The sequence below is a fragment of the Electrona antarctica genome, assembly GCF_951216825.1.
Source record: "Electrona antarctica genome assembly, chromosome: 6".
Taxonomy (NCBI): domain Eukaryota; kingdom Metazoa; phylum Chordata; class Actinopteri; order Myctophiformes; family Myctophidae; genus Electrona; species Electrona antarctica.
This window is the reverse complement of record NC_136811.1, coordinates 41,372,998-41,400,712: the sequence shown is the minus strand read 5'-3', so window position 1 is coordinate 41,400,712 and position 27,715 is coordinate 41,372,998. Positions and strand designations below refer to the sequence as shown.

At 42.5% G+C, this 27,715-nt stretch overlaps 1 protein-coding gene across 1 annotated transcript; it reads left to right on the top strand.

Moving 5' to 3' along the window:
- The first annotated feature begins 3,817 nt into the window (after nt 1-3,817).
- Nucleotides 3,818-26,011, top strand: ctnnb1 (catenin (cadherin-associated protein), beta 1). Its single transcript, XM_079504294.1, is given in 18 exon segments — nt 3,818-3,985; nt 14,815-14,863; nt 15,861-16,088; nt 16,534-16,787; nt 17,200-17,438; nt 18,509-18,710; nt 19,003-19,147; nt 19,552-19,655; nt 19,955-20,089; nt 20,180-20,383; nt 21,136-21,150; nt 21,153-21,296; nt 21,946-22,065; nt 22,672-22,822; nt 22,915-23,036; nt 23,418-23,478; nt 24,225-24,481; nt 25,204-26,011. Coding segments are annotated over 16 exon segments (2,352 nt in total). The 5' UTR covers nt 3,818-3,985; nt 14,815-14,850; the 3' UTR covers nt 24,440-24,481; nt 25,204-26,011.
- Nucleotides 26,012-27,715: the final 1,704 nt, after the last annotated feature.

Here is a 27,715-nt window from a genome sequence, read left to right as displayed (position 1 = left end):
TTTGCCATGATAAAATGTATAAAGAAGTTACAAAACTACATTTGATATAATCATATAAAGAAAGTTTCAGTACATAAATAATTGCTTTGAATTGTTCTTATTTTCATTAATTTGTTTTACACTTTTGTATTCATGTTTTCATGCCCTATTTGTCTGAAATATGTACATTTTAGTTATGCACCCAACATTATCCTGAGTGACTTACAACTACTACATTTCAGTTCCTTGTTCAGTAATATTGCAAGCAGTTGAGTATAATGTCAAACCCTCATTGCTCAGAGAAGGGTCCTGTACGGCCATGACAGCAATGGTATAAAAACTGGTAAAATAAATAAATTAATTATATATAATATTAATCATATTCGGCTATTCTGTTTTCTATATTCGGTTTCGGCCAATCATTTCCCATTCGGTGCATCCCTAAAAGTGATGAATCTTTTCACATCTTAAGATATAGCATCTGTGCATCCCTATAAACCCAACATTAAACAATTACTCCAAGTTAACCACTGACCGTCATCCCCAGGTCTCTACACCAATACCCCTCCTGTTTACTGTTTTGTGAATAAACCTACAGTAGGGGGGGATTCTATCCATCCCTGCAGACAACAGGGGAATCTCTACACATCAAAGTAGTGACAGTAAAGCCTAATTTGTATATGACGGGTTCACTTGTTCTTGTTGGCTAGCAAGTGTGACACCGTCCTGCGAAGGTTTATAAATGTTCCGAATGGCATGTGTTAACAAGGTTCTGTCATGTGAGGTGCTCTCCAGCATTCACTGTGCTGTCCGGCAGCCTAACTTTGGCTATCTTTCCATGTAGCATGAGCTAAGGAATAGGATATGAAATCATCACTTTGGCAGTTTGAAAGGGACCTAATCTGCATAATTCACCATAGAGAAACAAAATATTATATATTATATCAAAATATAAATGTCAAAACATAACACATTTATCTTCAGCAATCATGTTATTGGCAGGTAGCTATTTCTGTGCAGCAGAGAGGTCACTCGGTTCAGACAACAACATAGCCTACCGTGTATGCTGACATCAACTCAGAACCTCCTGGTGACATCGCTGGAAGAGTTGAGGGGAGATCCTAAAAGAACCATATACAAAGCAGTATGGTGTTTAAGAACATGAATCCTAGAATCCCTATTATGTGGTAAAAGAAAAGCACACCTCTTACTGGTGCGACCATCACTAGTCACTACAGCCTGGAGTCTGGACTCAAACCATCAACTTTCTGCTCAACAGCACTACATCAATAGTCAACAGTCAACACACACATTTATCATGAAGTCTTACCCATTCTGTTCCCTGAAAAGAATCCAGGTCAAGTGGTGACTGGTGAGTTTACACTGAGGTTTGTATACTATGTGATATCACCAATGTAGCATGGTAAAAACAAGGGGACACACTGCACTTTTCACATCAAGTTACAAGTGAGAAAATAGACAGGTCTGATACCTTGAACAGCGAATGAAAAACATTGGCATTTTTAAAGGGTTAGATTATTTACTGTTTTTTGTGTTCTCATAAAAAAGTTTGTCTGAACTCAGGACTGGAAAACTGGAACAGGCATATAAGAAACATGCAATTGCCAGCTAATGTTTATACAATCAGACGAAGACATTTTTAAAGGGTTAGATTAGATATGTACTGTTTTTTGTGTTCTCATAAAAAAGTTTGTCTGATCTCAGGACTGGAAAACTGGAACAGGCATATAAGAAACATGCAATTGCCAGGTTTCTAAAGACACTGTTTTAGTTGTGGTGGTGTAATGACAACTCAAACAGGGACACACAAACAGGGATACAGTATGTTTTATACCAATAACCATCCATACCAGCTGATGCCGAAACAGGTGCATCATTTAAGCTGTAATGCAGGTACAAAAGTGATGAAGCTTTTCATATACTGTCTTGTCTTGATACAATCAGTAAGTATAATTAATTAAAAACAGTTCAGGACTTGGTACAGTAGAACAAAGTGTTGAGGAAAGTAAGAAAAGGAAACAGAACAGAACAGAACAGCGCACGCGCGCACACACACACACACACACACACACACACACACACACACACACACACACACACACACACACACACACACACACACACACACACACACACACACACACACACACACACACACCCCTGTGCATCCCTAAACCCAAACAATTGCTGCTGACAGTTATCTTCGCCATAAACAACCAAACAACGTCTTGTGGGCTTGTAGTTGTAGCTCTGCAATTTTCAGTGAATGTTCGCCCCCAGAATAGGGACACTACGGGTCAAGTGTGGTTAACGCATAACTGATACATTACATATTCTACATATAGGACTAGTAGAAACAGGACATTGCAGAACATACATACATTCAGCATTCGGTAGTAAGTGATAAACAAGATAAAGCTCACAGCTTAAGGATGCAGGTGACACAATGTTATTTGCAACATGAACTTCAAATTGTTTCGATTTTCTCATCATAAAAGAGGCTATCAATGAGCCCCCTATGTCCTTGGGTTTTAACGTTTCCATTAATACTACAACTTCCAATCTAGCAAGGGGTTTCATATGTGCTTCTACTATTTTTGATCTCCATTGAATTTGTACTGTGGTTATAGTTGTGTGAAATACACCTTTTTGGCTCTGTGAAATGGAACAGAGCCTATAAAGGTAGCCAGTAGTAGCCTACGGTTTTTGAGGGGCACTAGCCCCTCCTACGTCCAGCTTTGAGGGTGTGTGTAAACACAAACATTGTCCTAACACAAACATTAAATTCCATTGACAATGAATGGCCAGCTTTGAGTGTTTGTCCCAACACAATCATTAAATGCCATTGACAATGAATGGCCAGCTTTGAGTGTTTGTGTAAACACAAACATTGCATAAACACGAACATTGAAGACGAAGATGAGGACGCAAATTCTAATTGGCCAGAATCGGTGGAATGAGATGATGTATTATGATGTATAAGAGCGCCCCTCACTTCACACGGGTGTGATTTTTTTTATGTATAGGCCTCTTAAATATCTCTATATAGTCCCAATGCAATCATTGGTAGGCTATAGATAGCCTATACTATAGAACTTGTGTTCAGTAAGAGGGGTGCACCCATCTCCTCATATCATTATAGTAAACCAATAGGCTACAAAACAAAACATACATGTTCAGGTTGGGATACCAAATTCATCCAATCAGCCTCAGGAGAGAGAACTCATACAGGCAGGTACAGGTTGCAGGTAGCCTTGGCTCGGTCCCAGAATTATGCAGGATAATTAAACAAGTGACATTGCTAAGAAAACAAAAAACAAAAACACAAAACTCCCTAATGTTTAAGTGGCTCAAGTGGGAAACGTTATGGTGTACTGTAGCCTATTGTGCCCCACAATAAGACAATCAAATAGTCCAATTAATTGATTTGCTCAAATATGGGCCGCGGTGAAACCATATACGATCTGAATGGGGTTCATATTCTGATTTCCTTTTTGTGGTCTGCCGGAACCTCGTTCAATTGTGTATTGATACTCACGAGCACACACTAACATTATGAATATTAACAACACAGATAGACGTATATAATTGTATTAATATAATCATGCATTTCAACAAATGAAACGGTCTGTTGCTGTTCTCAAGGTCTGTTACTACAAATGAAAGGCGGTGGGGGGGTCAGGGGCACAGCACAAGCACACAGCACTCACTCACACTCACAATTCTGACAAGCTGGTTCTAATTCGTGTCGTTGCGCGGTGGGATACTACTGGCTTGGAGAAGAGTACTGCGGTCTATAAGAGCGCGCCGCCATCTTAACTCTTTTTACTGGTGGTGTGAGAGCTGGAAGCCAGAGGCAGTGGATGAGAGCTCCTCGCTGACGCCGCGATCACATTTCTCTCCCTTTTATATCCATTCCTCCAGACGTGCTTTTTATTCTTCACTATCCGAGCGGGACGGACTTGGGACCACGATTTTGACAAGGGTAGGCCTGTTGCTATATCATCACATATCATCCCCGGCGGTTGTCATTTTTAACTCGTTTTCTTCTTGCTAGTTCTTCCACATTTCGAGCTCAGTCTGAATCGCAGGAGGATTGGAATCTACGCTGCTCTGTGAGGGGGGGCGTCAAGCCAGCAGCTGGTTTTTAATGGCAAATATTTCACCAAGCCACCGCCTAGTGGACAATAAATACTTTATTATCTTTAATACTTGGTCCAGTTTGGTCGTCTTCTGTTATGTTAAGTATGAGGGGACGTCTTTTTTCCGCGTAATTTTCAAAAGAAAAATCTACCTGTTAACTTGAATTGCGTTCAAATTCCTCGGAAGCCTATCGATGTATTTGGGTTAACTGCTAGTGCGTATGTGCCCCTGGGCTGGTTTGAATTTAATTCAAAATGTCGAGCGAATAAAAAGATGGACAGAAGAACAGATAATAACATACATATTTTTGCGTCGATACTTCAGTTGAAGATACGACATTTTTGTTTTCAAACGAATGGCCCCCGAGGCAAAGTAGTATAAATTGGCCCCATTTAAGCCATGCTCTCGCTGTAATGCAAACAAACACACACCATGATAGAGCAATCTGAATGAATGTATTCGTGTTTATTTACTAATAATCATTCCGTTCAATACAAGGGGATTCCCTGTTCAGGAACTCGGACATTTTGGTCTAACGCCAATCTAGTTATAACGGCATGTCTTCGAAGACCCTTAGGACGGACACTCAATTAAATAATATTATGCACATGTTATCTAATCTAGTAAATGTTTAGTTAATAATATAACCTCCAATAAGCGCAGGAAGACCCGGCATTTACATTTTTGTTTTGCAGATGTGTGTTTACACTTTACAGCTGCTCTGTAGGGTTTGTTGCCCTCTCTTCTCCCATCAACATTCCTGCAATCTGACTCACGGGCTACAGTTGCCCCGTATGATCGGTTGTTGTTTCAGCTGGTTTCAGTGTTTTTGAGTCACTATTTGTTTTTTTTTAACCACAGCTAATCAAGTATATATCAATCACAATCCTGTATTGGTTGTGTGTACAGTGTATTGATTGTTGAGCCCTCTAAGCGTTAAGGCAAGAAGCGTGTAAGAAGTGGCGAAAAGTTTACCATGATCCCCCACGAAACAATCGAGCTCAGCTGGTATATCAATAGTTGGACCGCGCTTTTTATATACGCGGATTGGAAATGATGTGACTGAAATCTTGATTTTATTTATGTATTACTACTGTGGTGGCACAATTGGCCTTTCCCTTCGTCTTTTTTAAACAAAGACCGACAAATTCCTTAGCCGTTGTGCTCTGGGAGGAAGACTAGGAGGAGCCAAGAGTGTGAAATTTGAGTCAATGTGGTGTGTGTGTGTGTGTGTGTGTGCGTGCGTGCGTGTTGGCAGGGAGGGGGCAGGGTAGGTATGGGACATGCTAGCTTGTGGACTTCTAGGTGTTCATCTGTTATTGAGTGATTGATTTTGTTTTCCCCTTCCAACATTTTTCACGGCAATCGCGTAAGTAAGAGGTGCTGGGATAATTATCCGTCTCTACTCTACATAAGGAAAGTCATACATATTTGGTGGCATTGGACGTGCATTTGTTTTAGGAAGGCTATTTTCTTGTAAGGTGCTGGATTTATTAAAAAAACAACAATTTATATCATGAAGCATGTCACAGTTGCAATCTCACGTTGAGTTGTACCTATTTGGTAGACTTAAGGTAACATTTCCTTTAAATGAAACTATTTATGCAATGTATTAATTAATCTACATGACCTCCTGCCTTAGATAAAGAAAGCATGGTTTTATATGGGCCTTGCCTCTATTACCATCTATGGTTATGTTTAAGGGATTTAGGTAATTTGATTGACGTAGGTGACCTGAAACGGAATGTAGGAAATGAGAACGGAAGCGTCGGGTGTGTTGGTTACATTTGAAGGCCACAGGACTCCTTTTTGTATGTATGGTCTGTAGTTGTAACCAAAATCATCTTTGTTGAAAGCCTCTGACACTCTATTGTCGGTAACTTTATTTAAAAAATCCTTTAGAATAATTATGTAAAGTGTTGCTTTACATTTTACAAACCTATTTCCATATCTAAAACTATGGCTTGTACTGTATTGCAGTCTTGGTGCGCTGCTGTTCACCTTCATTATTGAAATGAGCAGGTTAGTGAATACAATTAATTAGATGGGCATGGATGGATTGATTTCCTTTAAAAAGTGAAACCTTACTCTGAGGTTCAGGTTTGTTGACATTGACAATATGTTAACAGTAGCTATTCTGATGGTAATAGCCTTAGGCTGTTATTGGTGTGAGTTGCAATTGTTATTTTCTGGCATTTAAAAGTTTTTTTTTTTTTTTCTACTCTGATCCAGATGGAAACATTAAACCAAGAATGAATGTAGTATGCTTTTAACACGGGAGAGAAATGATCAAAGACACAATTCTTAAGTTACTTAAAGTCAAAGTGGCTATTTTTTTCAGGTATTGTAGGCTAAATTAGGTGCATAAAGGTATACCATGACATTCAAGAATAATGCTGCAGGATTTGCATGAATGTGTGTGTGTGTGGCAGTTGATTTCCCAGTGTGTCTCTGACTGCTACCACACCAGGAGGGCAAGTAGTCAATTTATCCAGAATAATGCATTGCACACACAATTTGATTAGTTTCCAGTGAGTGAGGTAAATCAGGGGCCACACAGACCAGACAGTGCAGTGGCAGAGGTTTGTTCAGTGTATGGTTGGCGTCTCTCTGTAGCGAGGGTTCACTGCTGACCTGGCACATTGTACAGCTTTCATTGTGGTCTGTGACCCTGCACACTGTGCTGCTTCCAGGCTGTTTTCATTGTGGTCTGTGACCCTGCACACTGTGCTGCTTCCAGGCTGTTTTCATTGTGGTCTGTGACCCTGCACACTGTACTGCTTCCAGGCTGTTTTATCGTTTTCCATTGATAAGCGAACCGTAGCATATCAAGTACCTGTGCTAAATTTGGTTATTGCTCTTGACTTGAAAAAATACCACAGTACCAGAGAGAAGACCGCAACAAACATCCTAGACCTCATGCTTTGTGATTCTTACTGAACTGTGCTATAAAAAAAAAGATGCCAGCAAAGCTTTGTTTGCCCCTGCCTGTAATTGTACCACTGCTGCCATAGGTCTGTCTGACCATATATGTTGTATCGTTACCATTAAGGTCTATCTAACCCTTCACACAAACTACAAAATATGTCGGTATGCTAGAGAAGCACCACAGCATGACTGTGGATTTTCGTTGATGAAGATTGATGCATGGCCTATTTCATGTTGGTATACAAGGTGTGCTACTAACCTTTTCCCCTCTACACCAAATTTCTTAGCCAAACATTGCTGATCTAAAGGCTCCACGGCATGTCATATTTTGACATGTGACCTAGAGTAGATCTGGTATGTTTGCTCCAGAATAGTGATGCTGGGGATAATGTGGTTAGGGAATTCTCAAAGTCCACAATACAATAGAGGGTATGCACAATGCATACATTGAGTGGCAAAGTGAGTCGACGTCGTTTAATGCGATCAGATAAAACTTCTGTTTGGATCTATGGGCTGTAAAGGCCAGAAAGTAGTTTTTTGCCACTCTGTAGGCGTTCCCGCATAACTTCCGGGTATGATGATGATGTCATGCACATACCCTCTATATTTATCACAATATAAAAAGGAAAGAAATGGCACAACTTTTCAGTTCCCATTTGCGTGTCATAACATAACATGAGATGTGACTGTCATTGTCGTATAGCTGAATACCTTGTGAAGTCCAGTAGTCCTCCCATTTGTGGTTAATGAGATGCACTCTGCTTGATGGTTTCACAGCTCTGGTCATATATGGAACATGGATCTTTAGACGGCTTTTGTCTATCGTACTACAGAGCGGGTAGCACTGTTTGACTAACACCTGATTTATACTTTGTTGTGACCTACAGGCCGCCCATAATGCCATTTTTGCACCCAAGGTGAGTTTAATTAATACAGTATTTCAACATAAAATGGAGTTTGAAGTTACAATGGGTTTGTATAGGAATTATATGGGCGTGTGATAAAATTAATATCAAATACCGGTATCTAAATACTGAATCAAGTAACTGGGGTGATCACAAAAGCCAGATTAGACAATAAAATTACATGTTTTTAAAAGCGAAATACCCCTTTAAGGAAACCAGTCAAGGATCAAAGTGTTTACTGACTTGACTCTTTGTAGAATAGGACAACATGGGTTTATGATCATCCTACATGGGGATGTGAGAATATCTAGAGACATTTATCAACTTCAAATGGAGAGTCGTTGTAATGGCTACTTCTCAGTTCCCGACTTAATCATTGGTCATCGGTCTATTTGACATTTATTTCATTATACGGCACTAAAAGAGATGGGTGACAGTTCATGAATGTGGTTCAATCCCATTGTCTTGGCTTGTTCATAATACTAACAGCCTATGTGACGCCTCAGCAGTTAATTTAATTTCATGCTAGTTGAGTCACTTGGTTGATTGCCTAATGCTGTTTATTGAAATCCTCTTCATAGTGCTCTGCTAGAATCAGAAACACTTGCTTGCCAAATATGACATTCATATAAGGAATTGTCTTTGGCTTATGGCACAGTGACAAGCTCATATTGAATTTGCAATTGATGCAGGATGCTGATTAAAAATAGCATGAATAATTATTAGAATATACTGGGTTCAGACCATCCAACCTGTAAGCACTTTGCATACCAGGCACTCATTTGACAAAGTACACTGGTATGATTTGTCCCGTGATCTTTTGTTTGAACACTGACTGTAGATGTATTTGCAAACACAATGTCTTGTCTCGGTACGTATTGTGCATCATTGAACTATGTATTATCTGGAGGACAATCCCCACCCATTCATTTCAATAAAAGTTGCTTGATCACCAGAGCAAACTCACCTAGTGACACCTTCCTTCCGGTTTGGGCCCACTTGTTTGCATGTGCATTAGTGCCCTTTTGCGTTTACGTCACAAACTACTTCCATGCACAATCCTATTGGTCGAGCCCTTTTAGGTCTTTCACTTTTTGCGCAGCTCTGGCTGACATAGACGGCATCCACACAGTCGCGTCACGAAGATTCCAAATGCTGCGAGCGGCAGGAGTCTCTTCCTGGTTTTTAGACAGCTGGTGGATGGAAATGATGCTCCACCCACGCTGCAACTTGCAGCGTCGGAAAGCGTTTCTGGCTTTCGTGACGCTTCGTGTAGAAGCGCACATACAGCACCATCTTGAGCCCAATATAATTGGATAAAACTTTTGAAACAAATTATGTAAGAGACTGTCATATATTTGCATTAGACCACTCACCCGACAATACCAGTATTCGCATTAGACTGATGCCCATTCTACAGCTATTTGTTAAGTTAATACCACAATATGTCGTTTAAGGTGGTTGCACACTGTTACGTTTTTTTTCTCCGCTGCGTTTTGCAGATCCGAAAGTAGTAGCCCATCACTTACTGTCAGCTTGTCACCAACACCCCACTAGACGGCTGCGGAAAATGGATCAAATCGACCCCGGTCCAAAAAAACATTGTATGGACGAAATATTCGGCGGCAGTGTGCAAACGTGATTGACATAAAGTGAGGTCATTCTTCATTTACGTCCTCCGAAATTCCCCCTCGATATTCGGCTGAAAACGCACCAGTGTGCAAACACCTTAGTCATGATTTTTGCGCAACTTCTGCAAGGCATCTCGATTCAGTGATGCAGTTTTTAAAAATAAACGTCATCAACTATATGGTGCCACATAACAAACTGCTCATATCTGAGACTCGGACATGAGCGTGTAGCTGGTTTGCAACTAAATATAAGACTACAGAAAAGGCCTTTTTAAGTATAAAAGGATATTTTGAATTTAATTTATTAATAGGAAGTTAAACTGAAATCAACTTGTATTTATTTGTGATGCGTATCGTATCACTGTATGGTGATGCATATTGTGAGGTAATGCCAGATTCTGCCCAGCCTGTTAACACAACCAGTCCAGTCCACTACAAGACAAAAAGGCAGCATCCCACTTCATTTAGTTCATTATTCAACAGGCAAGCTTCAAATATCTACCATATCATTCCTGTATCAACCAAGATGTTTCCTGCTTTAAACCGTAAAATATACCCTGAGATTTTGAGGGAAGTTGATTTAAAATTGTCTGTTTCCATTAAGCATTTCTAATGCAACGGCTCATAATTTGCATTTCTTAGATGGAATCGAAACGGAGCTCCAGGCTACTGCAGGCTATTCTAGTGCAGCCTGCAGAAGGAAGCCTGTCATTAGACTGAGGCTTTACTGCTGTGGTTACACAAACTCTATACAGCTGTGTTGCCATCTCTCCGTTACCAAGTCCACAAACCTTCTTGTGTGCACGTTTATTTGTGTAGATTTGTCAAGAAGTGGCCGCTGAGTTGTGTGTGCGTGTGTGCCACCAAGCTCACTATTGGGATCCAGCCAAGCCTGATAACAGCAGTTCCTAACATATAGCTCCTATTTGTGACATGTGGTTTTAAATTGAACTCAACTCTAGCTGGAGATTCTGCTGTTCTGTAGCAGCATCCCTAGTATCGCTAGGATGACGTCTAGACCAAGACGACACTATTCTGTAAGGAAACTTTGTCTGTGCTGCTCAGTTCTTTAGGTTTTAACTTATATCTTTAGAGCCTTATTGTATAATAAAAATAAGCCTGATTTTATAGGGCCATCACGCCATTGTAAACTATATTTTTGAGCTGTTTCAGCGATCAAAAAGAAACCTATCATGGCTTGAAAGCGCTCCGAAGCCACATGTAAAAGGAGCCACATTTCCCAGTGGTGTAAATGATAGGCAGCTTCACAGTGTGACTGTATGTTTGGATGTCTCTGCTGGTAGGCTTTGGTACAGGACACATGGCTTCCATTATGAGCAGGCTGCGTCATGCGAGGGCAGACCTGCTCTGGCAAGCTGGGATGGGCTGGGCTGGGATGGCGTGTGAGCAGTGAATGTGTGTTTGTGGCTTGCGTGCAGCGGTTTTCAGGACTTGAGTCAATGCTGTGCTTAATGACGCACCGCGTGGGGGGGGGGACAGGCAAGGGAGTCATTCACTACAGCCTGCGGGTGTTTGGGTTTGGCAGTCGGTGTGGGACAATGTGTGTGCATGTGCCTTTTGTGTGTGTAGCAGTGAATGAGTGTCGGTGAGCGATTGTCTGTTTCAGCGTGTCTATAAGTGTAGCTAATGTGATAGTTTGTTTGTGAAACCTTATGTTATGATTTGGTCTCCAGCTGTAGTCATGACAGTGGTACGGACAGGCTGTAAAAAAAAAAAAAAAAAAAAACTTTTTAAATGACTTGATAGTAGTTTTGGGTCCTGGCTGCAGTGTACAGACAGCTAGGTCATTGACATGCTGACTGGATCTCTCTCTGCCTCTAGCTGTGTGACTGCAGCATCGTCAATATTAACAATGAACTGTATCTGTAAGCCAGTAACGTGAATACACTGTAAGGGTAGTTTAGACTACTTGGTTTAGACTATTCATTGGTTAGACCAGTCATTAGTCCTACAACTTATCTCAAACCCTCACCCTAACCTCCCACGGGGCAGCATACCTAACCTTAACCCATGTCTAACCAATGACTAGTCTAAACTAAGTATGCACCCCCACTGTAACACCACATATTGTCAAGTGCTCTGCAGCCATAGGGATGATGTCATGTATCTTTTTTTTTTTACATAGGGAGGGAGCCAGGGAGGAGTGAGTCTTCTCTTACCTGCTACACAGAGCCAGTGAGATCGCTGTCAGTGTGCCAAATACACGGGCAATACACGCATATCGCTGACTCTGTCAGTGTCTCTTCCTCCCGAACATGTTGCCTAAATATTCTTGATTTTGCTTCTCAAGCAGTAACAAAAGTTGCACGTCGTGTGAGTTCATTTGCCTTTATTGATAAGATAAAAATGTCAATTAAATTGCACGTCCTGCGATATGCCTATTGCGCATCGTGAGGTCTATGCTAAAATATATATGCACAGCTGTAGTGTGCTCACCCTGTAACATGATGCCCAAACCTTTTTGCACCAAGTACCACTGTCACGACTATGCAATGTTTTGTGGAACAGCGCGAGGGCTGTTGAAATACTGAGACAAGAAAACGATGTCCACACACTGTCAGGTCCCAGGAGAAAACCTAGGACAATGTTCTGACCGCAACCAGGTCTGATGTTGAAATAACCTAACTATGTAGGTCTGTTATTGACCCACAGTAGCATTTTACTCATGGGAATATTTCATATTCTTCTCCTCACCTGTTGTATGACCTTTTCCTTGTTTCTTCTTCTTCTTATGACTATTTTGTAACTAAAAATTGTAGTTCGTACGTAATCTAACTGAATTTGTTCGCACTTCATGGGTCTTTGGTGGGTGGGAACTAACGCTCAAACTCCACTGGCGGTCTCTCCCAAAATCCCAGCTACTGTTTAGAACATGTGAAATACTAGTGTATGCCCCTGTGCACTCTCCATCCCTAGCCCCATGCCTCCATCTATGTTATAGTTGGGTGTCTGTGATGACCAGCATTTAACAAAACCATGTTGTCAATAAAGCATCACAGCCTGTAGAACAAGCAGTGAGCTGATTTCTCATCAGCTAACCTCTGTCATCCTGATGTTTACATGGTGACTCCAGGTGACTATTTATTAGGAAAAGCTCCGTTTGTACTATAGCAACTGTACATTACAAGTCTGTGGGTACATTAATCACGATTACGAACTGCCCATCTGATCGCCTTCATACTAGACACTGCGTTCACCTTTGTTCCTCTGCAATATATTTTTTTAATTTCAAGTGGGGAGAGTTGATTGGATGAATGGTTCTTTCTTGATATGGAAAGGACAGACATGCATACAGAGATTCCTGAAATGTACAGATGGATGACAGTGTTTGTTTTGTGAATGTGCCAGCTACAATCTGAATGCAGCCCCTTTCAGACTCTAAACAACAACTGAAATTGGTTTTAAATCACCCCTGCTTTCTTCTCTGCTCTGTGGTCCATAATTGCCATGTAGTTGTGGTGGCTGGAGGTAATTTTAATCCAATTGGGTTGTTGTGAAGAAGTGCTTCTCATTTGCATAATGCCATCCTCACAAAGCCAAGTCACACAAAAGCCACTTTTCAGAGAGGGAGAGAGATAGAGAGAGGCACTTGGTGCGGGCTGTGTAAAATTACCAGGGTTGCACAGGTTGGACTGCAGCGGCCCAATTACTAAACAAGCCATTAAGAGACAAAATAGTTTTGTAGGCATGATTTATTTTTGCTTTAAAAATAATAATTATATATATATATATATATATATATATATATATATACTATTGTCATTAGACTCAACAGTCCGTACTTGGTCCCTTCCTTATTCCCCCGCTACACCAAATCTCTGCCGGGGACAAAATGGGTGATCTACAGGCGATTGTGTGATGCTGGTAGAGCTGTAGACTAGAGCCGCTCTTTTTGGTGAATGTTGGCCTATTTTCATCTTTTATTCATCCTATTATGACATGCCTGGGTCATGTGATTAAATACAGTAATACAGAATCATCATGTTGGAACAGTTGAATCTATGATGGAACCAATTTACAGACTGCAGGCCTATGGCCCAGAAATGTTGGATAATTACTAACTTCATCGCAGAAATGGTAGCCCTAGCATCCACTTTACATTTAGTTGAAGATGACAGATTTGTTGCTCTCATGGCTTAGCTGGAGCCTGTCTAAAGAATCTTAAGTCAGCCAACCTTAGTTGGATTTGAGAAACTTTAACACGACAGCCCGACTGTCATCAAACAATATCTTATGTGATCATGTATGTATTTCATTTACATTCTGTAAATGTGCAGTTGAGAAGAAACTCTTTTGGATTTCTTGCATCCCAAACAATGATCTGTGTGACGTCAACAGTTCATGACCGTTACAGTTTATGATCGCTCTTTCTCTCTCGCTCTTCCTCCTCTTCTGAACTCTCGTCTGTGCTATGTAATAAAATGAAGTGCCCTTAATCATTCTTACATTAAAAATACAAAAATTCCCTTCCTCCTTTAAAGCATTCCCATCTCTCTCTTCCCTTCTTCTCTCCCTCTCTCTCCCTAGTGTTTCTGTGGTTTGAGCTTCAAAGCCAGCACAGGAATGTTTCTGCCCCCTTTTCATCCCGCCTCCTTTTCTGCCCCCCCCCCCCCCCCCAATTCCTTCCTTCCTTTCCTTCCCTCCCTTCCTTGCCTGGCTAGTCACTAGCTACTGCACTTAATGAAGGCTTTGTGCTGCCGTCTGTATGTCTGGAGAGAGAGCGAGAGGGAGAGGTGGTAATGAGACGGAGGAGGCTCTGGGAAGAGACGTATGAGGGAGGGGGGGGGTAGCACTTCCAGTTATTATATTTTTTTTTTTATGGGAGTGTTTATTTTTTCGTTTTAGTTTTGATCACATGTCTGCCTGTTGAGTGTGGCTGCACCATTAGTCTGAGAAATGTATCATCACAATATTCACTTTCCAAACCCAAAACGGGCAGAGAGGTTTTAATGGGATGGAGCCGAGACAGTTCTCCAAACAAAATGTTCAGTATTGAGCCCAAAGGCAGGGAGGAATGATTTTATTTAAGCTGAGAAAATTCCTAACATTAGCCCACTCGATTATTTCTCTCTCTCTCTCTCTCTCATACACTCACTTGCGTTTGAACCACAGTTTCACCACGGCCTAGGAAGGAGTTTTACCGAGTGATGGATGATTGACTCACCATGTGTGTCTTTGTGTTTCAGATCAGGAAGCTGTGCGGGCTGTGACTTGAGAGAAACATGGCTTCCCAGGGTGAGTCGCGCTCACACACACACACACACACACACACGCTTTATATTCCAGGAGAGATGTTGCTTTTTGGTAAGCCAACCACCAAATATGGTAAGAAGGAATCATTGACTTCAGGTCCATCTCTTCCCTCTTGGCATTAATATTTTAGATATCAAAATAGACACAAGGACTGCCTTTACCACCACACACACACACACACAACAAATGTATCTGGAAAAACCACATAAGTTTACTACCAACTCCTCTGAATTTGCTGCTGTTCATCTTGCCTCCCCATTCCCTCCTGTTTATTTGTGCGTGCATACACACATGCGCACACGCCTCTGATGGACAGTGGTGTGTGCGTGCATACACATATGCACACACACCTTTGATGGACAGTGGTTTAGCTGCAGTAGCAAGATGACTGATTACAGTACAATTATTTGGAAGAAGTGCAGAATCATACTGCCTGAATTATGTCCTCTCTGTAGCCCATGGATCACATGTCCCTTTGAGATGTGAACAGGTGCATGGTTACACTATACACTGACACACACAGTAACTTGGCCAGCTGCCCTCAGCATGCTCACTTCCTCTGTCACCAGTCCAACTCGAGGGAATTCACACTTCCAGTCTGTCAAACAACATAACTGAGGAATACTTATTAGTTGATCAAAGTGTGAGTTGTGGTACTGCATTGACAATTTGACGGCATGAATCTGACACCCTACGGTACTCTGCTATAACAGGACTACTGACGCACTACTTGGACATTGCATGACAGGACATTAAGTTTAACCTCAGGACTTTAATTATTCTAACTACAACTTTATAGCCTAATGGAAATGATTTAATGTTGTGGAACACGGCATCTTCATTTAAATGACTGTTTTCATCCATGCTGATATTCTTACATTAAGCAATTGAGAATTTGTCCCAAACATTGGCTATTGTCTTGTTATTTTCTCCCTACAAGTCTTAATCAAGTACATAATGTTGATGTTTGTCTTGGCAGCTGATCTGATGGAGTTGGACATGGCCATGGAGCCGGACCGTAAGGCTGCGGTCAGCCACTGGCAGCAGCAGTCTTACCTGGACTCTGGTATCCACTCTGGGGCGACCACCACCGCGCCCTCTCTCAGTGGGAAGGGCAACCCAGAGGAAGAGGAGGGGGTAGATAACCAGGTTCTGTATGAGTGGGAGCAGGGCTTCAACCAGAACTTTGCACCGGAACAAGTACAAGGTGGGTGTTTATCGAGGCCTAAGTAACTGTCTAGATGCTGGAAATATTTATGGATGGATGTTGGCATGTTATTGCGCTTGACTTAAAGTAGAGTTTTTGTGGTTAAAATAAGTAATAATTGTTAATTGACATTGTTATAGTGTGTGTTCAGTGATGTGGGTCTTGCTGTTGCTCCAGCTCTTTAATAAAGAGAACGCATACACGGGTGCATTTCTGTTAAGAGCTAGAGATGTGAGGAGACCCTGTTACAGAATCAGAATATAGAACTTTAACTTTTTAACTAAAACCTTAAAATGTCACATGGCTATGTATCACTGTAGTATCTAAAGAATTGTGGCTGAATTGAAGCTGTGAGGCATTTCTTTATTATAAAAGTAGCATAGCTTATAAATAGGCGTCATTAAACAAAATGGTCAACCTTGTTAATTTTTCTGTCCCTGCTCAGATATAGATGGTCAGTATGCCATGACCCGTGCCCAGAGGGTGCGTGCTGCCATGTTCCCCGAGACCTTGGAGGAGGGCATGCAGATCCCATCCACCCAGTATGACGGAGCCCATCCCACCAACGTCCAGAGACTGGCCGAGCCGTCGCAGATGCTCAAACACGCCGTGGTGAACCTGATAAACTACCAGGACGACGCTGAACTGGCCACCAGGGCCATCCCAGAACTCACCAAACTACTCAACGACGAGGACCAGGTATTTGCTTATTGTTGGCCAGTAGGAGTGCAACAGTTAAGCAAACTAAACGATTTGATTATAACTAAATTAATTGATGATTTTATCACATCTATGCCTGTTTTGGGCATGCCATTATAGGCAAAAAGTTTAAACCAATTATATCAAATAAGTAAAAAATACAATACAAATTGAGGAAAAAAGCCTAGAACCTCAGAGCGTGTTACGTGTTCTGAGCTTCTAGATCTGCTGTTTTGTGTCCTTATATTTTCAAAGTATAAAATAACACATAAGTGGTATTGATTCATTGATGATTTATTTTAAAATCAGGGTCCATTTGGTTCAATTTGCACACTCTCAGTCTGTGGACTAATGCATACCAAACTGGGGGGCCTTGACAAGAAAATGTTTCCTTCTGGTTCCTGTGCTTCAGGTGGTGGTGAACAAGGCAGCGGTGATGGTGCACCAGCTGTCCAAAAAGGAGGCGTCGCGCCACGCCATCATGCGCTCTCCCCAGATGGTGTCGGCCATCGTCAGGACAATGCAGAACACAAACGACGTCGAGACAGCCCGCTGCACGGCAGGGACCCTCCACAACCTGTCTCACCACAGAGAGGGCCTGTTGGCCATCTTCAAGTCTGGAGGAATCCCAGCGTTGGTGAAGATGCTGGGGTAAGACTCCACAAACGGGAGGGTTTCAAACAACAAGTTTTACATTCTAAGATGCCTTTCATCATGCTGGAATTAAATTGTTGTGATATTAGACTCGTTTTCAATCACTAGGATTGAGTGTGTTCCCAGGAATAGATTGTCATGTCCGCTGGTGTATGTAAAACAAAAACATAACCTTTTAGGAAATGGGAGGGGGGAAAAAGAACCTGTGTTACAATGGATGGATGTAGCGCACACCTGTCCTTGAGAGGTGTCGGTCAAAGGTGTAAACACTTAGAAGAATAAGATTCGCCACACACTCGTAGCTGGCAATGCCAGTAATATATTTAGGACATAGACTCAAAACAGAGCAACGTTTCAGACAGACTAGGCTGCCTTCTTCAGGGTACCCTGTAGAATGCAGATTGTGGTTAGGGATTGTCCTGATCACGTTTCTTTTGCTCCCGATCCGATTCCGATCATTAGATTTTGAGCATTGAACCAGACAGTGGCCTTGTGGTTAGTGTCCGCCCTGAAACTGGGAGGTCGGGGTTCGATCCCCGGCCGGGTCATACCAAAGACTGTAAAAATGGGACCCAATGTCTCCCTGCTTGGCACTCTGCATCAAAGGGTTGGATTGGGGGGTCAAATCTACTAATCAAATGATTCCCGAGCGCGGCACGGCTGCAGCTCACCGCTCCAAGAGATGGGTCAAATGCGGAGAACAAATTTCACTGCGGTAACGTGTGTGACAAATCATGACTTTGACTTTGACTTTGATCGGCTGATACTGATTTTTCCTGATCCATTATTTATATTTTATAGAACACATTTATGCCAATAGTACAATATCCCAAATCATGGACAATATCCACCAGTCTAATATCATGATATGGATATAATGATACTACGGATGTCCCGATCACGTTTCTTTTTGGCTCCGATCATTTTTCTTTTTGGCTCCGATCATTTGAAAATTACATTATCGGTGCCGATTTCTGATCACCCGGTCCGATCGGGACAACCATATTTGTCGTATCGGTATTTCTCCTTGTTTATTCCAAATTGTCTGACTGTATGTTGTCCTGCAGTTCGCCGGTAGACTCTGTACTGTTCTACGCCATCACCACCCTGCACAACCTGCTGCTGCACCAGGAAGGAGCCAAGATGGCTGTCCGCTTGGCAGGAGGGCTGCAGAAGATGGTGGCTCTGCTCAACAAGACCAATGTCAAGTTCCTGGCTATCACTACAGACTGTCTGCAGATTCTGGCCTATGGAAACCAAGAGAGCAAGGTGAGCACTGATAGATGGGGAGAGAGAAGATATGAGCTTAATATATGCTTCACTTGTGCTGAAAATATCCCTGACACGTTGTGAGCTTGTTGGTAGGTTATTTTCGGTTTGCAACACTGTTAGGCTTAATGTGTGAAGGCGCCGTAATGTTGCCATTACTTTTTTTTATATACATTGCTTTTAATGTTTATTTTATTTGAAAATGAAATGGAGAGAAACTCTGTAAAATCTTACATAAAGTGATTTTTGTTTGATTTTGTTGAAGTCATCATATCATCTCTATCTGTTTTAGTTGATCATCCTGGCTAGTGGCGGTCCCCAGGCCCTAGTGAACATCATGAGGACGTACACATATGAGAAGTTATTGTGGACGACCAGCAGAGTCCTCAAGGTGCTCTCTGTCTGCTCCAGCAACAAACCAGCCATCGTGGAGGCCGGTGAGACACAACTACAGTACACACTATACAGTAATATGAGACAACACTAGGACACAACCACACTCTATTTGAGACTCAACTGCAGCACTCTACGAAACACTACATAAAATGGATGGTTTCAATCCGACAACTGTGCAGGTTGAGTTCAGAAGTTTTAAATGTTTTTCATAAATATATATTCAGGTATATGACAACTCTGTTAATTTTGCAACTATTACTTTTGAAGCTGTTGGCTACTTTTGGTTTGTGGAGTTGTTAAGCGAAATTCCTTTACAAATATCCATTTGGAACCCAAGTTAACATCCAGGCCTGCAAACAGACATAATCCCTGTACTCGGTCTATATGGGCAACATAAAGTTACTGTCAACAAGACCATTTAATGTGGTTGTGTGTATGTGTCCAGGTGGTATGCAGGCTCTGGGTCTCCATCTGACAGACCCCAGTCAGAGACTGGTCCAAAACTGTCTTTGGACACTCAGGAATCTGTCAGACGCTGCAACCAAACAGGTAAGTGCACACCCTTTCCCTCCACTTGAACCAATCTAGTGATTGTGGTAGTGAATAGTACTAGTACTGTAGCAGCACCAGTGACTTGGACATCCTGGGATAGCAGTGACTCTGGAGGTAGAATTGAAAGTTTCCAGTTACATGCCCAGCCTCCTCCTGGCTGTGTATTGTAGTGTCCTTGACCAAAACTGCGTGTGTATGTATGTAAAGTGGTTTGCAGAAAAGCCATCAGTGTCCGATACATGTCGTCTTGTCTCACCATTGCGATGACTTTGTTGTCTGTTCTTGTGTGTATGTAGGAAGCAATGGAGGGCTTACTGGGAACTCTAGTTCAACTACTGGGCAGTGATGACATCAATGTGGTGACGTGTGCTGCTGGGATTTTGTCTAACCTCACCTGTAACAACTACAAGAACAAAATGATGGTCTGCCAGGTCAGAGGCCACACACACACACACACATCATCTCAGTCATTGGAGGCTTTGGCCAGCAGAGTATAATGTTCTGTGTTTGTGTGTGTGTAGGTTGGAGGTATTGAGGCATTGGTTCGCACCGTCCTGCGAGCAGGCGACCGAGAAGACATCACAGAGCCGGCCATCTGCGCACTGCGTCACCTGACCTCTCGACACCAAGACGCAGAGATGGCTCAGAATGCTGTCAGACTGCACTATGGACTACCTGTAGTAGTTAAACTACTGCACCCACCCTCACACTGGCCCCTCATCAAGGTACACACACACCCACCCTCACACTGGCCCCTCATCAAGGTACACACACACCCACCCTCACACTGGCCCCTCATCAAGGTACACACACACACACACACACACACACACACTAGCCCCTCATCAAGGTACACACACACACACACACACACACACACACACACACACCCTCACACTAGCCCCTCATCAAGGTACACACACTAGCCCCTCATCAAGGTACACACACTAGCCCCTCATCAAGGTACACACACTAGCCCCTCATCAAGGTACACACACTAGCCCCTCATCAAGGTACACACACTAGCCCCTCATCAAGGTACACACACTAGCCCCTCATCAAGGTACACACACTAGCCCCTCATCAAGATATACACACTAGCCCCTCATCAAGGTACACACACTAGCCCCTCATCAAGGTACACACACTAGCCCCTCATCAAGATATACACACAGGCCTCTCATAAAGATGGGTACACGGTCTACACACAGTGACACCATTAAGATATCTAACCAGTTGCCCAGAGATAAAATGCAGAATCATGAAAAACTATTGTGCGCATATGGGTCTACTACAGTACAAGATCACAAAGCCTCGCGTTTCAACTCGCCATGGCTTTGAAGATCGGTTATTTTTGGCAAAAATGTGTTTTAGAGGGAAAAGAGTGGACCAAGTAGAGACCCCTGGTGGAGCCCAGTCAACCGAAGTATAGGATGTAAGTGGTCAAATTAAAAGGTGATTGATTGATATGTTTCAGGCGACGGTGGGTCTTATATCCGTAACCTGGCTCTTTGTCCGGCCAACCATGCCCCTCTGAGAGAACAAGGCGCCATTCCCAGACTGGTTCAGCTACTGGTCCGAGCACACCAGGACACACAGAGACGCACCAGTATGGGAGGAACACAGCAGCAGTTTGTGGTGAGAACACACACTTATAACTATGGGTGAAGCCATTGTTTGCTGTACTTTATTATCTTCACATAATAACATTGAATAATGAAAAAATGTGGCTGCTACAGGTTAATTGACTATGAAAATAATATTCAGAAGCAGCGTGACTTTTAAAATAATAATCAGTAGCAGCCTCAATTTTAACACCATAATGCACACCAAGGATGTCAGTGGCAGACAGTGATAAATGTACTTTAAGAGGCAAAAACCCAAGATGTCCCCAATGGTGCAACCTATCTAGGGAAGCTCTCCGTCTTCAGGTGAAAAACAAATAGTTTTATTTTCTTTGAACCAGGAAAAATAAAACTATTAATTTTTCACCTGAAGACAGAGTGCCTCAGTGTTCCTTCCCTAGATAGGCTGCACCATTGGGGACAAAACAAGCAGGACATCTTGAGTTTTCTGCCTCCAAATATACCTGTTCCACTGAAGAGCACCTGTTGAGAACCACTGAACTCAGGCACTACTTAAGTGATACTGTATTGTCAAACGATGTGTTACACTGTCTCACAATGTTTTCGAGTTTTGAGCATTCATACTGTATCGTTATGCATACTTGTGACACGTCGTTGGACAATTTCTGAGCAAAGCATGAATTGGCCTTTAATGTGTGCAGGAGGGTGTCCGCATGGAGGAGATCGTAGAGGGCTGTACAGGAGCCCTGCACATCCTAGCCAGAGACGTACACAACAGAATAGTCATCAGAGGACTCAACACCATTCCACTTTTTGTTCAGGTATTCTTACACCACACATCTTCTGTGTGGCTTATCTTCCTGTCAAAGACTGTAGGAGAACTTTACCTGTTCTAAAACTACATAATAGATCACATAGATTGAAATCATAGCATCGACTAACACATTATCAAATAATACAGTATAACAATTAGTTCTTGTCTTAATTCTGCTAACATTAGCCTGTTTCTTTTACTGACTCTGTTGCTTAGAAACATTTTTGGTTCAGTCCTGAAGGAATTGTGTTTGTTAACAGAGCTGAATAAATTATAAACTGTTATCCCATTGCTTGATGACTGTGTAAAAGTAGAGCAATATCACACAGCAGATTGTGCTGTAATTCAGGTGTGATTGCCGTTATAAAGAGTGCAAGTCTGCCTCTTGCAAAATCAAGCTTTGTGAAGCTTTGTAGAATCTTCAGGTTTCTCCTGCATGCAGTACAAAACATTATTTAATTGTAAAATGACATCAATCAACATTGTTTTTTATAGTTTTGAGCTGTGACAAAAAGAAAACCCTTGCCTAAAGAAACTATGCATGTGTGGTCACAATCATCAGTGTATGACTTGGTGTGTGTGTGTGTGTGTGTGTGTGTGTGTGTGTGTGTAGCTGCTGTATTCTCCCATAGAGAACATTCAGCGTGTAGCAGCAGGGGTCCTGTGTGAGTTGGCTCAGGATAAAGAGGCTGCTGAAGCTATCGAGGCAGAAGGAGCTACCGCCCCACTCACAGAGCTACTGCACAGTCGCAATGAGGGAGTGGGTAAGTACAAACATACATGGTTTTGCGTTTGCCGTACATAGATTTGTGAGATATTGTGCGTATGTTTAAAACAAATGTCTCTCCGTGTCCAGCCACCTATGCTGCTGCTGTGTTGTTCCGTATGTCGGAGGACAAACCTCAGGACTACAAGAAGCGTCTTTCTGTGGAACTGACCAGTTCCCTGTTCAGGACAGAACCCATGGCCTGGAATGAGGTACGCATGCATGCAGGCAACTTGCACCACATGACACACGTGCATTGCAGACACAACCTCGTACTTCATGGCAGAGAGAAACCAGTCGTTGGAACTGAAGTAAAAGATCAGGGCCAGTATAATACATTAAAAAGGATATCTTTAAAAAACAAATGTCCCACACACTGCCCTGTCACTAGCCTTCTGAGGTGTGCATCGGCCTTTTGCTAAAAAAGTTTGTTCTCTTTCAGTATAATATATAAATATACTAACTGAAATCCGATGCTAGACTTGTCACGCCTCTTTTTAGGATATATTTCTATAATATGGCCCCAGGTGAGAAAATATTGATTAGATGGACAGTATGAAGGCATGTCTGAACTCTCTTGTGTGTGCGTGTAGACTGGAGAGCTGGGTCTGGACATCGGTGCTCAGGGAGAACCACTGGGATACAGACCAGAAGGTAAGCCCATTCCTCATTCCTCCAGGAGGCTCAGCAGGGGACAGTGATGTCACAGCCTACCAACTTGTGTCTGGCGTTTGTTTGGTACCAAAATCTTGATCTGAACAACTGGGTGGAAATCTACTTCAGTTTGAAAACAACACATGTTTGTGACAATTTGACAAAGATTATTTATTAGGATACGTGGACAGATATTAAGTCAATTCTGAAACAAAACTATTAAATTGGTAATGACTGATCTGATCTCAAAACGGCAAACAGAAATCTGTGAGACAAAACAAATCACAGGACATCATGGAGACGAGGGCTGGATTTGTTTGGTTTATTTTGGTTTGCCTTGCTCTTCATGCCTCCAGCATGATCGTCAAGTCAATACTAGCTAGTAAGCTAGCCGAATTGCATCAGAAGAATCTGCATTGTGCTGGAGGATGGAGGGCAGGTTGTGTTGCTGTGTTAAATGATCATACTACTGTGTGACAGCTTGAGTTGTTAACATGCTCTCTAATGCCTGATTTATACTTGGTTGTGCACCGGTGTCTCACACGGGTGCTCACAACATGTCACATTTCTCACGTGACACCTTGTGTTCTTGTAGATCAGCTATTTTCTATTTTCGGTGTGCAACACCAGCGCACAACTGAGTACAAATCACCCTTAACAATGGCCCTGCTTCCCCCCCACCCTGCCTCCACTGTCCACTCTCCCATCTCCTCTCGCATCTCCATCCATCCATCTGGCTCTCCCAGACCCCAGCTACCGTTCATTCCACTCTGGGGGTTACGGAGGAGACTCGATGGGCATGGAGCCCATGATGGACCATGACCTGACCGGGGCTCACCACCCCGGTCAGGAATATCCCCCTGTAGAGGGTCTACCCGACCTGGGCCATGCCCAGGACCTGATTGATGGCCTGCCACCTGGCGACTCCAATCAACTGGCCTGGTTCGACACCGACCTGTAAATAACAAGAAGATGCCCGACATTACACTACACTTTCTACTAGGTAAGAATACATTAAAAAATAAATTTAATTAAAAACATTAAGCTACCCTTTCTACTTGGGAAAAGTAAAACATGAACTACTCTGTAATCAATGAGATTAATAAAAACATTCTACACTTTCTATCACGTACAATATTAAATGAACGAGGTACAGTAATTCAAAACATTTAGTCTTACCTAAGATAAATAAAAACTGTACACTACACTTTCTGCTAGGTAAAATACATAATATAAGTATTAGTTACACTATTTCTGATTAGTAATGCAACGATACACTTTCTGCAATTTAAGATGAATAAATAATTTGAAAGGGTGCTTTTATGCCTTTATTGATATATTTACAGTAGGTAGACAGGAAAGGGAGGCGCTAAGCCGGTCCAGGCCAAGATGAATAAATTTGATACACTTTGTACTAGGTAAGATTACTGAAATGATTACAGTAGAAGTGGAGAGAATCCCATAAACTATATAATAATGAACCTCAAGAGAGTTACACTCACAATATAGGAATGTATTATAAGCACACAAATATTATATTGGGGGGGTGGAGTTGCTGCATGTCTGCTCTGCTACTAACTGGATGCTGTGTAGTGTGTTGTGGTCTGTTAACCCGATTTAGTTTAGTGTCAAATAACTCCCATCTTTCTCTTCTTGTGCTTCTTTTCCTCTCACTACCTCCCTACATTTTCTCGTTTCTCTCCTTCCCTTCGTTTCTCCGTCCAGCTGTATCATGTGATCTGGATGAACCTGCATCGTGATTGGCCCATATGGAGGATGGCGGGGTTTCAGAAAGTGCCTGACGACGACAAGCGGTTTTCCTGTCTATGGGAGCTCCATTGGGGACAAACTAGATTTTTAAGTGCAAATATGTTGCCGTGTCGGCCCACATGCTGGCCGACTTCCAATCCTGACGTGAAGACCCACAGGAGAGAAGATCGCTAAGATGGAATTAAAAAAAAAAAAAAAAGGAAAAAAAAATCTTTTACCGTCTGTATTTTTTTACTCTTTTGTTTTTGTCACTTTTTATTCTGGTTTTCCTCTCGTCTGTAATGGTACCATTTTAATTTTAGCTTGCTTTACAATTCGGAATTATGATACTCGTCTCTGGTTTTGTTTTTCATTTGTATCTTTTAGTCCGTTAGTGTTTTGAGTTTTCTAGTGATAAATGCTCCATCCAAGTAAAGGATTCAACATTTGAAATGGTGTCCGACACTACAAAAGAGAAGTTAATCAGGCAAATTGTATTCTGATGAACAAGTGTAACATTGTGTAGCTTTTGTATAAAAACCAGGAAGTAGAAGTCACGGTCCATAATGATCCACAGATCTTGTTGCTTTAAAATAGGGGGACGTTTGATATGACCCCCGCTTGTTCCAAAGGGGGTGGAGCTAAACTAGCTGAATGGGTGTGGCTGTAGGGGGAGGAAGGGGATCTGATAGGTCTGCTGTTACTAAAGGGGTCGGGTGTTCTGTGAGGAGCTGGTTTGCTGTAGCCTGCTGTGTTCTGATTAATAAAATGGACTGTCATTTCACCTGGATGTGTCTGTCTCACTTCCTGACTACGGCCAACATTGAATGTCGGTTATTGCTGCTGTTGTGCAGAATCGTGTCTCTCCATATTTTAACCTTTTTTGGGGTTTTTTCATAAATAAATGCCCTACTTCATCCAAGAGTGAAAATGTCTGCTCACAGGTGAGGTGGTGCTCAGTCGGTATCCTATACTGCAGGGTTCCCCAATAGGCGGCCCGCGGGCCATTTGCGGCCCGCAGAGCACCTCCTTGTGGCCCCTGGAAGAATTTCAAAATTCTTCCCAGATATAAATGGCATTAAATGGGGGTCAGTAGCCTATGCATGTCAAACTGGGCATCCTTTTCAGATGGTCTTGCCCTGAGAACCTTGCGCGTGCGGACTCGGCCCCCAACCTGGTACCCTAGTCAAAATATGGCCCTTGAGGGAAATTAATTGGGGAACCCTGCTATACTGACTCACTGGCAGGTAGGATACAACAGCAGTTGTATCCTTCTGGCAAAAGCTACTAAATTGGGGAGGAAAAGGTGTAAAAAGCACAAATAAAAAGACATTGCTAACTGTGAGCTCAAAGCAGTGCATCATGACTCATTGTGAGCTTGTGCATACGCCATTTTCACTTTAAAATTAATTGATAAAGGAACTGTTTTTGATGTGAAGTTTTCCACCCGACAGCGACATGATGCAGTATGTGAGAAGTTTAAGCAAGAATGTGCCCACTATACTGCTCATGTTTATAGATCTGATTTCCCATGATGCCCATAATTCACTGCTTTTGCTGCATCTAATGACAGACTTCGATAATAATTTACACAGTTTTTAAGCTTATCCAAATGGACTCACAAATATAAACCTGTCCATGAAGAGTGTGGAGGCCATTGACATGAAAATGATGGGAAACCTAGTTTCAAACGTACTTTGCCTAGTTTCAGACGTCAAAACTGTTACAGGCCACAATCTTGACATGAAAGCAATTCGCTACCTTTTTTCCCAGCCCCAGTGACAGAGTAGCCATATAGCTAACGGCCTCTGTCCTGGACGCCAATAAACAAGATCAAGTTTGATTTGGTGACACTTTTAAAGCCAGTTGCCATGGTAAAGGGAGAATGACATCATTTGGAGTAGCATCGTAGTGCAGGCTCCTGCCCACTCCTGTCATCCCCTTCTGTCCCTGCCTGGCCATCCAACTACCTTGCATCTTCACCTTGCTCTCGTCTCACCCCCTCCCCTCTCCTTTCTCATTTCTCTCAACTCAATGTCTTTTCTCCTAAAACCTCTCCTGCTCTCTGCCACTTCAAAGACCAGAGCTCCATATCTGCTTTCATCTGAAGAGTAGATGGAGGGAGGGGGGGGGGGGGGGGCAGAGCAAGGGCAGGGAAGAGGTGGTGAGATGAGGAGAAGGGCAGATAAACGACAGGGGAAATGCAGGACAAATAGAGAGCTGTGACGCGGGCTCTAAAGTGGAAGAAGAGGGCAGGATAAAGAGATTGTCCGAGAGATGTGGATGTAAGGGGGGGACGGCAGATAAAACGGAGGTAGAGAGCACGACGACAATACACCCCTATCAATGATCTGACGGTGGGGGGGCTACCAGCCTCACATCAATAGATCAAACAAATGTGGTTGCTACGACGACAAAGCCCTGGCACAAAAAGGAACATGCATGCACTCAGTCTCTGACACACGCACACGCGCACAACCCACACGCA